Source organism: Dermacentor silvarum, chromosome 2 (assembly GCF_013339745.2).
Source record: "Dermacentor silvarum isolate Dsil-2018 chromosome 2, BIME_Dsil_1.4, whole genome shotgun sequence".
NCBI classification, from domain to species: domain Eukaryota; kingdom Metazoa; phylum Arthropoda; class Arachnida; order Ixodida; family Ixodidae; genus Dermacentor; species Dermacentor silvarum.
In genome coordinates, this window is record NC_051155.1 from 126,452,424 (window position 1) to 126,467,647 (window position 15,224).

The 15,224-nt window shown below is 51.2% G+C and overlaps 1 protein-coding gene across 1 annotated transcript in view; it reads right to left on the reverse strand.

The window, feature by feature from the left end:
• Positions 1 to 15,224, reverse strand: part of LOC125943522 (uncharacterized) — a 1,494,167-nt gene that overhangs the window by 1,240,723 nt on the left and 238,220 nt on the right. The window contains exon 3 of the mRNA XM_049662881.1: positions 1,900 to 1,968. Within this exon, the coding sequence (XP_049518838.1) occupies positions 1,900 to 1,968 (69 nt within the window). The remainder of the gene's footprint in view (positions 1 to 1,899; positions 1,969 to 15,224) is intronic.

The window sequence follows — 15,224 nt, forward strand, 5'->3', positions numbered from 1 at the left end:
TTCACAAACAGACTCTACTTAGTACCAGCAAAAACCAAGCAGTTAGCATTCTGAGTATACAAGCGCTGCATCACAAATATAAAGCTATTTCTTTGTGCAATCTAAAATTCCTACTATTCACAACACTGCCCACATGATAAATCAGGCTGCTAGAAATTTGCATTCATAGCATTAGTGCTCAGCCGCATCCACATTCAGGGCAGCGCAGTACGTCTTGACGTATGTAACTATTATGATGTTCCATAAATTACCCTCACCGATAGAAGTGTCTTCAAACGTGCAGTAACAACTTTTGAAACAAACGACACATGTACGAAGCAGAAAGGTCGGTGTGATAGGGCTTCTCTATCGGGGTACTACATAAAAAACGCTATAGGCAACACTTATGCCAGTTCATTTCTGAGCATACGAACATCGCATAAAACGAGCACTTTTACGCCTAGTACCGCTGTGACACATATATCCTGATTTGTATTTTGCCAACACTTCGTAACAGCAACAACAAAGCTCGAATGTCGCGGTCACCAGGGCGCATCGCAGGTGGCAAAACGACTCACGCAGTAAAGCACATGAGGAATGACAGCGATAACGAGGCAACAAATCTTATCGCTACTGATCTTGTCATCACTTCTAAGGGTACGGCGGCCCACGCCAGCGGAAAAAACACGCGGCAAAAACGCGCGTCAGAAACGCGCGGCAACGAGTCATGCCGCGGGCGACAAAACGGCAGGAATAGAGTCTTGCGGCGTGCCGCGCGAAATGGGTTCGAGACCCATTTCTGCGGCAAATGCCGCGTCCCGGGAGATGGAGAACCAATCAAGAGCGGCGAGGGTGACGTCACTGAGCCATCACAACCGGACCGCCGCCGGTCCACGCCGGGTTATCAATCGACGCTCGTCGTCGTCTCGCATGAAATAACGAGCGCTGGCGGTGTTGGAGATATCGCGCTGCCGCGCGGCGAGACGCGCTTGCCACGGTGGCTTCGCGGCGAGGCGCTGACGCGCGGCAACTTGCCGCTCGCGCCTAGACGCGCGCGTTTTTTTGCCGCTTACGTGGCCATACCCTAGATTGGAAAGGACTGGCGTTTACCACTTCGCGGCAATGAACCGCATACACAGCTGACACATACAAGTCGCGGACGCTAGGTGCGCCAATAGGACACCTTTCACTTCTCTACGCCCTGAAAATCTGTCGTACTCAGAACGCCCATATATGTAATGGACTTTTGCAGTGCACACGCGAAGCACGGCGCAAGAAATCACTAAGTCGATGGCTTGAAATATTTCTTGCGATGCTCGTGCAACACAACACACTTCCTCCGCTCCGTCTATTTCTGTCGGCAATCGCATGCACTGATGAGGCCTGGAAGGGTACACGGGCTTGCTGCCCTCAATCTATCTTCGTGGGTGCTGGCTAACTCTAGTAAGAATCACAAGAACGAGCAAAATAGACTGTTTCTGACACGGCTGTAGCCTAGGCCTCGTTCCCCGCTTCGTTTCGCTTCGAGCAAGCGCCATGTTTCCCGTGATGACGTCCTACGCCGTCCGCCTCGTACCAGCCAATGAGAGACGAGCAGGCATGCGGATGGCAAAGCTGCGTCTGCCCGTCCAGACGTTCGGACAGCCATCCGCACCATGTCCGCCGCGGGCGGAACGGGCGGGCGGATTGAGCGAGTATATGCCCTAATGCGTTGTGCTGCTGAGCGTAGGAACGCGGGATCGAATCCCGGCCGCGGCGGCAGCATTTCTGGAGGCGAAATGCAGAAATGCTCGGGTTCTTGCGTCGTAGTGACGTTAAAGAACCCCAGGTGGTCAAAATTAATCCGGAGCCCTCAAAAATGGCGCACATCATCTCAGAACTGATTTTGGCACGTAAACCCCGAAAAGGAAGTATACTTGCCTTTAGGAGTGCTCTCACCGTACCGCTTTTCATCGATGGAGGGAGACTGCGCTGTTGTTTCTGACGCATCTGAAATGAAATGTTTACTTAGTTATTGCTCAGTCGCTATATAACTAGAAGGAGCAAAGTCTGAAAAAAATACATTGGAATGAGGGCTACGCGGGTTCTGTATTTACATTGAGATTTCGCTCGTGAAGCAGGAGTCGTCGGAAGGGTAGAACCTTACCACATTTCCACATTGCCCCTATGATAACCTAGGTAAGCATGTCATAAACATGTATAATAATTTTTTCCGTCCATCCTTTCATACATCTGTGCTGCCGCTGTTAACGCAGTATTACGAGACAAAGTTCACCCCTCATGGCAAGCAGAACACGCCATTTTTAATGTTCACATGAGCAGAATCCCCGTCATGAAGTAACTACGTAGTTTATGCAGACGACATTGCGTTTTGCCATCTGCAAACAGCATGCACAGGCTACATCAACGACTGCAAACTTGTGCCTGGAGATGTGGCTAGATGTTAATCAGTTGTCCTCAATGCCAAATGTGCATTCTCGTTTAGCGGTACATGACCAGTGCACATCTCATGTCTTACCATCTTTAAGACACACAAAGGTAGAGGAGGAGGAGGAGGAATAAACTTATTTGTGTAGCAGATTTGGTGAGACCTAGGCGTCTCTACCTAGATGACGGCCTCGAGCCCTGGGCTCTGCGGCATCTTCGGCCTGCTGAATTGCTAAGTTGGTCTTCCGGTTGCAGAGCTGAGCAGCGCGGTCTCCCACTGCTCTGGTCTTGTGCGTTTTATTCTTTATGGGTCCCCAGGACAAGCCCAAACCATGTGTTGGCAAGTCCGCCCTTTCTTGACAGAATCTGCATTTATCGGTGTAAAGTTCTGGATCGTAACCGTGGTAGGCCAACCGGGTCGGATATGTTTCTGTTTGCAACAAGCGCCATGCTGTCGCTTGCCGTCTACTTAGCGAGGAGTGTGCCGGGCGGAAACGGACCCTGCCCAATTTATAGTGTTTGGTTATCTCTGTAAAGCTGTCATCCGGTCTCTCCGTTCCCAGTATTGCGTGTTACCTGCTCGGTCCGTCAGTTCTCGAGCCAGGTTGTGCGCAATTTCGTTCCGGGAAGGGAGGAGTGTGCGGGGCCATTTAATGTAAAACATTCGATCTTCACGATAATTGGCTAAAATTAGTAGCGCTTCTGGCGAGATTCTTCCTTTGGCCATAGTTTTTGACGGCGGTCTTTGAGTCGCTGGACTATGATGTTGGCCTCTGTGGAGGCTATTGCCAGTGCTAAGGCAGATCCTCCGCACCTCAGCCTTTCCTGTTTTTACACTGCCACTAACTCTGGAGTCACCTCTAGACTGGTAGCAACTCGACATACTCTGTCTATTTGTGTATTCCGCCGCGTCCACTAGACCACGTCCCTAGCACTACTGAATTTTTTGTTGAGAGCTCTCGCTCTTGCGATTCTTCTATTTCGTGAAACTCCGGGTGCATGTTTCTGGGGATGGGAGTAGTATGAGAGATTTTCCTTATTTTCTTGGGATGTCTCCCGCAGTCCGTGCTGTGCTTCGTAGGATATTCCGATGTCGTTAAATCGTGTCTGCCCGTCAAACTTGCGTAAGTCTTTCATACTGCGCACTCTGGGCCTCAATGAGTGTCTAATGTGTGTGCACGCCGAGTGCTAGCAACTCTCGTTTGACGTATTCGCTGGAAGTACCAAGGCTGCTTATACGCCCTTCTAATGATACATTCTATCTTGGCTTTCTCTGCAGCGTAGAGCTTAGGTAAGGGACCACATACAATACGACTGATTACGAATGCTTCTATTAATCGAATAAGAGTGCTCTTTCATGCCATAGTTCTGTTGGATATCCGCTTTATTAGTCTAATTGGTTTGGTGAACACTATTATCCAGTAGTCTAGTGGTTCCCCATTATGACGTTTCGGATACGCGGAGTCCCAGTATTCTTAGGCTCTCCACTATCGGTATCCTGGTGCCTTTACGGTGACCACATGTCCGGCGTTTCCTTAATGCTTTTTCGACCTCTGCATGTGGGTCTATAGAGCAGTAGTTCTGATTTTTGAGAGGAACATCGCAGTCCCTTGTCTCTGATGTAGTTTTCGACGTGTTACTGCTGTTGGAGGATCTTCCACGTGCCCATCGCTTCCAGCCGCCACCCAGAGGGTAATGTCGTCCGCGTATAGGCTGTGTCCGAGTCCTTCTATTTTTTTCGAGTCTCGTAGGAAGACCATTCATTGCCACGTTGAATAGAAAGGGGGATAGGGACCGACCGCTGCGGAGTACCCCGTTACCAAGTTTCATCCCTCCGATTTGGTTCCCCCAATTGTAATCTTTGCCGTACGATCCGTCAAGAAGTCTTTGATGCACGCGTATGTTCTACGTCCTACATCCAGCTCTTGGAGATTTTGCAGTACTGCCTTGTGCGTGAGTGTCAAAGGCCTTTGTTAGATCGAGCCCTAGTATCGCCTTGGTGTCTAGAGTTTTCGCGCCCGCATCTAATATGTGATCTTTAAGTTGGAGCATAATATCCTGCGTCGATACTTTGGTCGAAATCCAACCATGCTATGTGGGTAAAGTCCTCCATCATCCATGTATCTCGTGAGGCGTGTGAGAACCACATGTCCCATGAGTTTACCGACGCAGGATGTTAGCGATATGGGCCTTAAGTTGGTCAGGTGTAGTTTTTTTCCAGGCTTTAGTATAAAGATGATTTGGGCTGCTTTCCATTGACTTGAAATGTCACCTTGCTCCCAACACTTATTCATGTACTCTGTGAGAGCTCGGATGGATTCATCATCGAGGTTTCTGAGCATTTTATTGGTTATACCATCAGGCCCTGGTGCAGATTTCGGGTTCAGTCTGGTAAGTTCATATCTGACTTCTGCCTCCGTAATTGGGGCATCGAGATCAGGATTCTCATTGCCGCTGTAATCCGGAAGTCGTTCTCTATTCGCATCTCCAACGTACACATTTTGGAGCTCTCGAAAGAGCTTTTCTTCTGTACCTGCGTAGCTGTGTATAACATTCTGTAAATTGTGTCTTTGTACAGTTTTTGTACTCTCGGCATCCAAGAGGCATCGGAGAATGTTCCAGGTCTTGGGACTACCCATTTGCCTCTCCATCGAATTGCACTGGCTTCCCAATTTTTTGGTGTTAACCTATTCGCATAAACTTCGATTCCTTGTCTAATTCTGCAATTCTCTTCCTTAATTTCCGATTATGTTTTTGCTTTTCCATCTTTTCAGCATATTACCTTTCGCTTCCCATATATGCAATAACCTTTCTCCATCTACTCAATCCCTGCCTCTTTTGGAACAGTTTTGGTAGCTCGTTTAACACTTTGTTGTAGTTTCTCTGCCCATTTCTCGATGTCCGGTATATTCGCTTCCGCATCTTCCTTTTGGATTTTGCGGAAAGAGTCCCATTCTACAAGTGTCCATTTCTCTACCCTCTTTTTCTTTGGGCCTGCTTTTACCGTTGTGACGACGATGTAATGGTCACTACCTAAGCTTTCCTGCATGTTTTTCCATCGAGAATCCACTATGTTTTTTGTAAACGTGAGATCTGGTGTCGTGTCGTTGCTTACGCTGTTTCCTATTCTCGTGGGTGCTTGAGGATCAGTTATGAGCGTTAGTCTTTCCTGCTGAGCATCTGCCTATAGGCTTCGGCCCTTAATGTTACCTAAGCTGTATCCCCAGCCGCGTGGTGCGTTAAAATCGCCGACCACGACTAGCGCCTGTTTGTCTGCTACGCTGAACGCTTTGCGGAAGAGTGGACCGAATTTCGCCTTGTGCCGGGGTGGACTGTATATGTTCAGAATAACTAGACTTCCCCGCTTCTTTGCGGGAGGAAATTATTTCAATAAGGACGTGGTCTATGCCTCGCATTCCGGTATCGTGCTCGACAGCCACGAGGTTCTGTGTACCAGTGTCGTGACGGTTGCCTGCTGCCGGAAGGACTGTAAGATTTATAACTCGATAATTTGCCATCCCCCCGGTCTCCTGCAGGGCGATGACATCTGGCGGCTCCTTGCTTGTTATGAACTGCTGCAGGTTTCCTCGCTTGCGACGATACCCGCGGCAGTTCCATTGCCAAATCGCGTATTGGTTACGCGGTGCCATGTTGATTTATCTGATCTTCCACGGTGGCCTTGCTATTTTCCACCGCAGTTGGTCTGCAATACGGTTTGCTTTTAACGGGTCCCGCGCCTGTCGGCCGAGTATCCTTTGGTATGCTTTCTAGTGCCGCTACTCTATTCTCTAATCCATCGAATCGTTGTTTAATATCTACATACATGTTTGTAATTTGTTGCTGTATCCCATCAAACATTTCTTTAAATGTTCCCATAACTCGCTGATTGTAAAGTCACTCTTTTCCTCAACCGTTTCTTGCGCTTTCATTTTGTGTGGGGGTGCTTCCCCGTTCGCTGTGCGGGAACTGGTGGGAGCTCGACTAGGCGTCGGCGTCCTATTGGCGGAGGGTGTGTTGCTATTCTTTTTTTTTTGTTGCTGTAGCTTCGTGTTTTCTGCCCTAAGCTGCTTGATCTCTTCTTTAAGCGTTGCATTCTTTCGAGTAATATGTTCCAACATCTTTCTAATCTCTTACATTTCCTGTTCTAGGGCGGACCCCTTAGCTTGAGAAGATTGAGTAGCAGTGCCGGAGACCACGCTTGCCCAGCTCACTTGTGCTTTGCTTCCGTCTCCCCCTCGAGAAGTGCTCGAACCAGACCTCGGCCTCGACCTTGATCTGGTCCGTGATCTGGTGCTGGACCTGGACCTGGAGCGTCCGCGCCCGGCTTCCCCGGACAGTCTCGGAAGGAACCGGACCGGTCTCTCCCAGGTCACGTTCGTAGTTTTTCCTGTTGTTTCTTCTTTGTCGGTTGATGGATGCTGCTCGATATCGTCGTGGTTATTGTTGTTGTTGTGCTCCCTCTGGCTTCTTTGTTGTTGTGGTTGTAGTACTCTTCGACATATTGTTCTTCCCTCCTCCGTCGCTCCAGCGACCTCTCCTGACCAGGTACGGTATCTTGTATCTTGCGTCGCAATTGTTGTCTCCCATGAGGCGGTCTGCCGCAGAGTTGGCACTCCGCTTGGCAGTTGTGGTCGTGTTGTGGATTCTTGCACCCGCACCCTCGGCAAATGTGTCTTCCGGGTTGGGGCACACGTCAGCCCTGTGCCTTTTTTCCACATTCATAGTGTAGGAAGAACGTGACGGCGGCGAACGAGCCGTGCCGTCGTTCCTACTAAGAAGTCGGCCAGCCGAGCGGAGGCCGCGACGACCAGCGTCTCAAGCTCCTGGAACAACACTGCGCGTGCCGAGCTTGCGCTTCGAGCACGCGCTGCGCTTCTTTATTGTTTACTTCCTTGACAGTCGGCGCGAAGGCACCGGTGGGAGCGCCGACCAAAGCGCCCCGCGTTGCAGCGTCGGTGGGCGCTACAGGGCTCCCCGCCCACGGAACGTCGATGAAGGAAGTGAGAGAAGCTAAGTTGGATCTTTGTACTCCAGCCTGCATCTTAGGTGCACCTGTGGCTGGCGCACGCACAGACGTCCTTGAGGCAAGCGGCTCCGGCAGTGTGGCATTCGCTGTTGGCCTTGCAGGGCTGTCCAATACGTTTCCGGCGGTGGTCTGTAGCTTGTCGCAGGTCTTGCCGTCCAGCGAGCGGACAAACTCGAGAGCACAGTCGCCGATCAGATGGTCCGTGCAGACCCCGTTCAGCTGGGCGAAGACGCACTGCTCGGAGTAGTCGCAGGGCTAGCCGAGGCCGGTGGCGGTGCGGCAGGTCAGGTGCTTCGACTGGAGGCTCGCGGGCTCGGATGGCTTGTAGGGGTAGCGGCCCTCGCTTCACGAGGCCCCGCGAGGCTCGCGCTGGGCGTTGCTCGTGCAGGTGTCCTCGAAGATGGAACCAAGTGCGATGGTTGCCTTGGTGACCTGCGCGTCGATAGGGTGGTGCATTAAAAGACCAACTTGCCGTTGTCGGAGGGAAGCCTCTCCAGCTGGTTGATGGCGATCTTCGAGACCTTAACGGGGACATCGTTCTTCACGGTGCTTAGGGTAGGATGGTTGATGAAGTTCTCCAGGAGACGGTTGTACGGTCCAGGTGATTGTGGCGTAGTACTTGTACAGGCGCGAGAGCTGTGGGCCCCTGGGTGGGGTTACCAGTGTGCGGGAATGCGCGCGCTGTGGGCAACGCATCGATGCATCCCTCGAGGTGGAGCCGCGCAGGCCGGGTTGTAACCACTTTGCAGGCTGCAGGGTTGTTCGAAACTAATCCCCCGAGGGGGACGGCGGGGTTAGTGGAGCTTCTTCCAAGCGAGCACCCTGAAGAAAGCCGGGCGTCTGGCCGGGGTTCGCTTGTGCTCGATTTGTATTCCGGTGGGTAACCGGTGGCCGCCTGGTTTCGAACCCGCAACCTCCCGCAGCCGAGGCGGACACCACGACGAGGTCACGGCTGCGGTGACTTACGGCGCTGCAGCTTTCCAATATCGAAACGGCGCCGGATCATTGGTAGGACTAGTGAGGCTTAGCTGCTGCACGGGCGCCCGATGGAACGGTCCCTCGAGCAGAGCCCGCTGACGGTCCGCATCGTAAGGGGCCGTGGGCCGTAGGCTGTTGGCGTTCCCGAGCCGAAAATGGTCCTCGTAAATGTCGCTTGAACCATCAGGGCCAGGGTCAGGCCAGTCAGCACTAGGCGCAGGGCCTTGGTCCGAGGAGTGAGAGTAGCTGACGTGTCACCGCTCCGCGTGGCCGGCGTGTTCGTACCGTGACCGCGCGCTCGCACCGTGGCCGGCGTGCTCGTACCGTGGCCGGCGTTCTCGTACCGTGGCCGGCGTTCTTGTACCGTGGCCGGCGTGCTCGTACAGTGGCCTGGTGAGCGCCGTGGCCGGTGAGCGCCGTGGCCGGTGAGCGCCGTGGCCTGGTGAGCGCCGTGGCCGGTGCGCGTCCTGGCCGATCACGTCCGGGTCACCATTGTAGGAAGAACGTGACGGCGGCGAACGAGCCGTGCCGTCGTTCCTACTAAGAAGTCGGCCAGCCGAGCGGAGGCCGCGACGACCAGCGTCTCAAGCTCCTGGAACAACACTGCGCGTGCCGAGCTTGCGCTTCGAGCACGCGCTGCGCTTCTTTATTGTTTACTTCCTTGACAGTCGGCGCGAAGGCACCGGTTGGGAGCGCCGACCAAAGCGCCCCGCGTTGCAGCGTCGGTGGGCGCTACAATAGCATATGTCAATCTGCTTTTTATACAAGGAGCATCGAATAAGCATCGCTCCATATCTCACGTAGCTTGGGACGTAAAAACCTTCAAATAAAACGATCACGTTGTCTGTGTTACCCATTCTCTTGGCGTGCAAGACCCCAGGATTGCGCTGCGTGACCAGACTGGTATAATGAATACCTTGGAAGATTTATAGCGGCTCTCTCAGCTGTCGCCCACACATAGATATCTGACTAGAAAAGGCACCCGTGCAATTGTCAAATTGCGTTGGCTGAGCAATCGTCGAATACAATTGAGAAGAGATGCACTCCTAATGATACATCTTATGTATACGCGCGTCCTGTCTTAGAATTTGGTTGCGTGCTCTTATCTGGAGCACCGGACTTCAAGCCCCGCCCTCTGATTTCCTTACAAAGAGGAGCATTACGTTTGTTTCTAAACCTTTCTGAATTGGTTGCAAATTCTGTTCATCTAGGATACCGTGTTGCACCACTTTCGTGCAGGTCCCGCCTTCTGACAGAATTTATGAATCACCGCTGCGACTCTCTCAAGCAATATTTCCCAACCTGCGTTGTTTTTTTGGTGTCATCTGGCCGCACTTGTATACTCTGCAAATTAACTTCGTGCAAACATTACGTGACCCTTTGGACGTGCCCATCTGCGACGTACTTTCGATTCCCGACTGAGCTGTCACCACTGATATTCAATTCGATGATAATTTTCCTGTTAACGCAAAAAACTTCCACATCGTATTCTAGACGCCCTATTAAAAGACAATTTGCAGAGCCTTCAAACAAACGTAGTAATTGCGACAGATGCTTCACAATGAAAAGTCATGTGTAGGTATATTTTCCCCAATTCTTGATTGCACATTTTCTCTACGGCGGCCAAATTTTATACCTATCTTATTAGCCGAATACTTGGTGGTGGTGCTGGATCTACGTAAATTAGGCCATCAGTTACGTCAGCCGTCATAGTCACTTATTAAATATTATTGTGCTCATCCTTGAATACTTCTAGTTATTCTCTTGTAATGAGGACGTTTCACTCGTTGGTACCTGGATACCAACCCACCGTGGTTGCTCAGTCGCTATGGTGTTGGGCTGCTGAGAACGAGGTCGCGAGATCGTATCCCGGCCACGGCGGCCACATTTCGATGGGGGCGAAATGCGAGAACACCCATGTACTTAGATTTAGGTGCACGTTAAAGAACCGCAGGTGGTACTAATTTCCGGAGTCCCCCATTACGGCCGGCGTGCCTCATAATCAGATCGTGGTTTTGGCGCGTAAAATCCTTTAATTTCTTCAGTAGGACGTTCTGGCGGGCTAGTTGGTTCATAGCTTTTTGACGTTTATAAACTGCGCAAGAAAATGAAGACAAAAGAAATTTCTTTTAACCTGGATACTTGAAAAGTGTGCGTTTAATTGGGGTACTTGACCATAAAGTACTAATCAAGCATGAAATTGCAGATTCTCTAGGCAAGGCATCTATGAGCGGACCGATACTCCAGTATTTTCCTTTCACCGCTCATCTCAGTGCTGATAGATTTCGCAGCAGTATCATTATACCAGCAGTGTCAGGCTCCGCAATAACTAACTATGAATTACCGATATCTTCTATACCCTTGGCACAGAGATTTTTGCCAAACATGAAAAATTGAAGTGTCTATCACGAGGCTGCGCTGCCGTCTACCTACGTTAATCTGCTATCTACACAGGTGTCGTATGGTACCTTCACCAATATGCTCATTCTGGCGAAGCGGAGACAATAGACGATTTCTTGTTGTCTTGTAGGCATTTTTCTGTGATTAGAAAAACACTACCGGAAATACCACTTCGCAAAACTCGTATACATTGATCTGTGCTGGTGATCCTATCTCTTCGAGCCTCTATTATCGGGTTCAGCCACATAAATGTTTGCTTGGCAATCCAAATTACTTGAATAAATTTAATCGATTACCACGCTAGATGCTCGTGTCCCCTCCCCACTATTTTTTCTTTATTTTTATTTATTTGTACATCTATTACTGCTTTTATTCTCAGTTTCTTATGATTGCTGTTTTCTTTTCAGGAACCTGTTATTTTCTAAGCTCCAAAGTTCAAATTGTTAATTCCCTTGTTTTCATACACCTAACTTAACCACCCGATTCATGGTCAATCATGGGTAAGCGCCAGAACCACTCAAGACAACAACAACACGCCCGGCGTTGAACTGGAGAGTAATCATATTGGCTACCCGCAGTGGTGGCCTAGTGGCAATTGTATTGTGCTGCTAAGCATCAGGTCAAGGGTTCAATTCCTGGCCGCGGTGGCAGCAGTTCGATGTAGGCAAAATTAAAAAAAAACACTCGTGTGCCGTGCATTGAAGCGCTGTTTTCGCCACCTTAGCTATTCCTGAGTCGTGATGTCACCATCACACTTGTTTGCACGATGAGGCAGGCTCCCGAAATCAAGCGCCGTATTTGTTGACCACGGGCAACCGAAACACCATGCATGCAGCAAGAAACACCATGCTGCCTCAGCCTCGCTAGCAGCCGACCCCGCCTATAGCCAAGAAGGGCCGAAAGAATGATGCCTCCCACCCTCAATAACCTGTGGCACCTGCAACTGTGGCCCTACCTATCCGAACAGCTATCGTGTGTTTTGCGCAAGTGGAGGAGAAGATGCACGTCAATGGCGTGTCGCCTCAGCCCTGACGCTACCTGCTTTTCAAGCGACGTGTAATCTCGGCACGATCACATATGACGCAGGACGAGAACAGCTACCACAGCCTTCACTTAATTCTTCGGTGTACGAGTGCGGGCTCGAAGAAAGAAGCAACCGGTGCCATCTCCTTCGAAGACTTACGTTTCTCATAGAGCCTCTAGAGCTGTGTCATCCTCTTCACCGTAGGTCACTGATGAGCGTTGCATCACGTGTGGCGTTTCTCATATCACACTGGCACTAAGCAAAGCCACGATGCGGAGGAAGCACGAGGACCGCGTATCTCTTCTCTCACTCCCGCTCTGACGACGAACAAACTTCCGAACAGCTTCCTGCCCTACCAAGTCGACCCTCTGTGAGCCAACTGCTTCTTTAGGATTACACCATACGTCCAGGCCGGTGTTTACCACCATAGCGGCTTGCACTCGTGCCGAAGTGCGTGGTGTCACCGATTCAAGACTTGGAGATTGCACAGCCCCTAGCAATGCCTTTGCAGAAAGCGAGACGAATGTCACCGAATCTATTTCGTGTGAGTTCCCCTCTTCAACAACCTCGTGCATCACAAGCTCTGACATCGCCAGCGCCTTCTCGCTGTGCTGATGTCCGTCTCTGCCTTCTACTTTGTTGTCGCCCCACCCGAATGACCGGACGCACAGAAAGGTACATTAGATAACACAACCTGTTTTCTGTTGGCCAATGTGCCTTTTTTGGGTCCAGTCGTTCTACCTGCGCTATTATCAAGCAGAAGAAGTCATACCAAAAGCCCCTTTAAGTACACTCACGTTAATCTCTACTGCTCGCACTGCGCCAGCAATGTGTCCAATCGCCAGCCTCAAAGAAAGTCAATTGGCAGTTGTTTGAAAAGCTGCCGTCAGCTCAACCGAGTTGGCACTGAAAACCTCTCGTCCCATTGCGGATATCCGTTATTTCATTATCACGGCCTCTACAGCGACACTACCTGACACCATGTTATACTCAGATATACCATGTGTATCGCAAGCGGCGAGTTACGCCACCGCAATACTCTTCACCTGACCAGCTAAAATTCGGGAAACGATATTGTGGCTGCTGCCTCCTCCGTACTACTCTGAGCCTGCAGTGGCGTCGCTACATCCGAACGCAATGCCGTACCAATGTAGTTTCACGAAGACTACGCGCCTGGTATTGACAACTCACACATATAGCATACGTGGTAGTTGCAACCAGCCCACAGCAATACTGTCGTCATCGTTGCTCCCTCCAAAGTGGAACAATCACAAGGACACATCTGTCAACCTACTACAAATAGTGTGCTCATCCTCTGCTCCTCTAAAGTCCGGTTGTCTGGCATAATCGCTTGCAAGATCGTGTATCTGCCTTTTGGAGCGTAAACATGAGTACTCAGCCCTGTATTCTAAATTTCTGTGCGTATATAACTGTGAACATTGCGTGTATGACAAGGAAGTCTGGCATGGCTGTGGACGACACGAAGGACGCCGACAGGAAGACACAACAGCGTAGGCTTAGCCAGCGCACCAAGCAGCGTCGAGCCCGAGCCCCACTTCAGTAGCACTGGTAATCCGGCTGCGTAGCTCTGCACGGCGGGCTGCTTCTTCCTTACATCTTCCCCCCTCGCTGAAGACGGAGCCGCACAGGAGGCCTAAGGCGTCGGGAGGACGAAGGGCTCGTGATACGGCTTGAGCCGATTGACGTGAACAGTTTCGCGGCCTCGGCGACGCAGGTCCGTAGGGGGCGTCAGAGGTTCGATGACGTAGTTCACCGGAGAAGTTTGCTGTAGAACCCGGTAGCGTCCTTGGTATCGGGATACAAACTTGGAGGGGACACCTGGTGTCGAAGTAGGAGGCACCCACAACCAAACGAGAGCGTCAGGCGAAAACTGGTTGTGGGGGCGCCCATCGTCATGACGAAATTTCTGTAGCGCTTGTTCTTGCGTTGTTAGAGAGCGAGCTAGTTGCCGACATTCTTCTGCATACCGGGCGGCTTCGGAAACCGGTGTACCCGCTGATAAGTCGGGACGGTAAGGAAAAATAGTGTCAATGGGAAATGACGGTTCTCGGCCATATAGAAGAAAGAAGGGAGAAAAGCCCGTCGTTGCCTGGGGTGCCCTATTGTAGGCGTACGTGACATAGGGAAGGATGAGGTCCCAGTTGGTGTGGTTGGAGGTGACATACATCGAAAGCATGTCGCCAAGAGTTCGGTTAAAGCGCTCTGCCAATCCATTTGTTTGCGGGTGATATGCGGTGGTACAGCGATGAATAATACGGCATTAAGTGAGAAGTTCTTGAATGACATCGGCGAGAAAGACTCGACCTCGGTCGCTCAGGAGTTCGCGGGGAGCACCGTGACGGAGAACGAAGCGTTGAAGCAGGAAGGAGGCAACGTCACGAGCTGTCGCGGCTGGTAAAGCGGCGTTTTCTGCATATTTCGTGAGGTGGTCTATAGCTACAATGACCCAGTGATTGCCAGTAGCTGTGCATGGCAGAGGCCCGTATAGGTCTATTCCAACGCGGTGAAAGGGTCGCGAAGGGCACGGAAAAGGTTGCATTGGTCCAGAAGAGCCGCAAGGATCAGGCTTGCGGCGTTGACATTTTGTGCAAGAGCGAATGTACTTTTGCACAAATCTGCACATACCGCGCCAATAAAACCTATGACGTAGTCTGGTGTAGGTCTTGAAGAGACCAGCGTGTGCACACTGAGGGTCGGCGTGGAAAGCAGCGCATACATAAGTGCGGAGCTGCTGGGGTATGGCAACCAGCTATTTTCGGCCGTCGGAACTGTAGTTACGGCGACAGACGATTCCGTGGCGGATGGCGAAGTGCGAAGCGTGTCGGCGTAGCGCTCGGGATGGTGGGCGTGCAGGTGAATCAGAGATGTAACCTATCAAAGATGAAATCCAGGAGTCATTGCGCTGCTCCAAAGCCATGTCGACAGAAGCGAATAGGGGAAGTGGGTCGTCTAGGATGGAGACACTGACAATGTCGCGTGGACGGAGGCGCGAAAGAGCATCGGCATCGGCGTGGCTTTCCTGCCTTACGTAGACAATCCGATGTCGTACTCTTGGAGCTCAGTGCCCACCGGGCTAGGCGCCCCAGGGATCCTCGGTACAAAACATCGAGGACCGGCCGTACAGTGTTCTGTTCTAAAGCAGTAACGACGCATCGGTGGCAGCAAGACGAAACCTTTATTCATACAGCAGCGCACTTTTATAGATAACGCTGCATGCCGGTCAAGCACACGTCATCGCTGGTACAATCTCATCAGACCGCGTGGCGGATACAGAACATCCTTCCTCATTATTTTAAAGCTATACGCGTTTCTTCTTCCGCGATCGTAATTGAGGCTTGATAGCGGTCGGCGGACTCTTGGCGATTACTT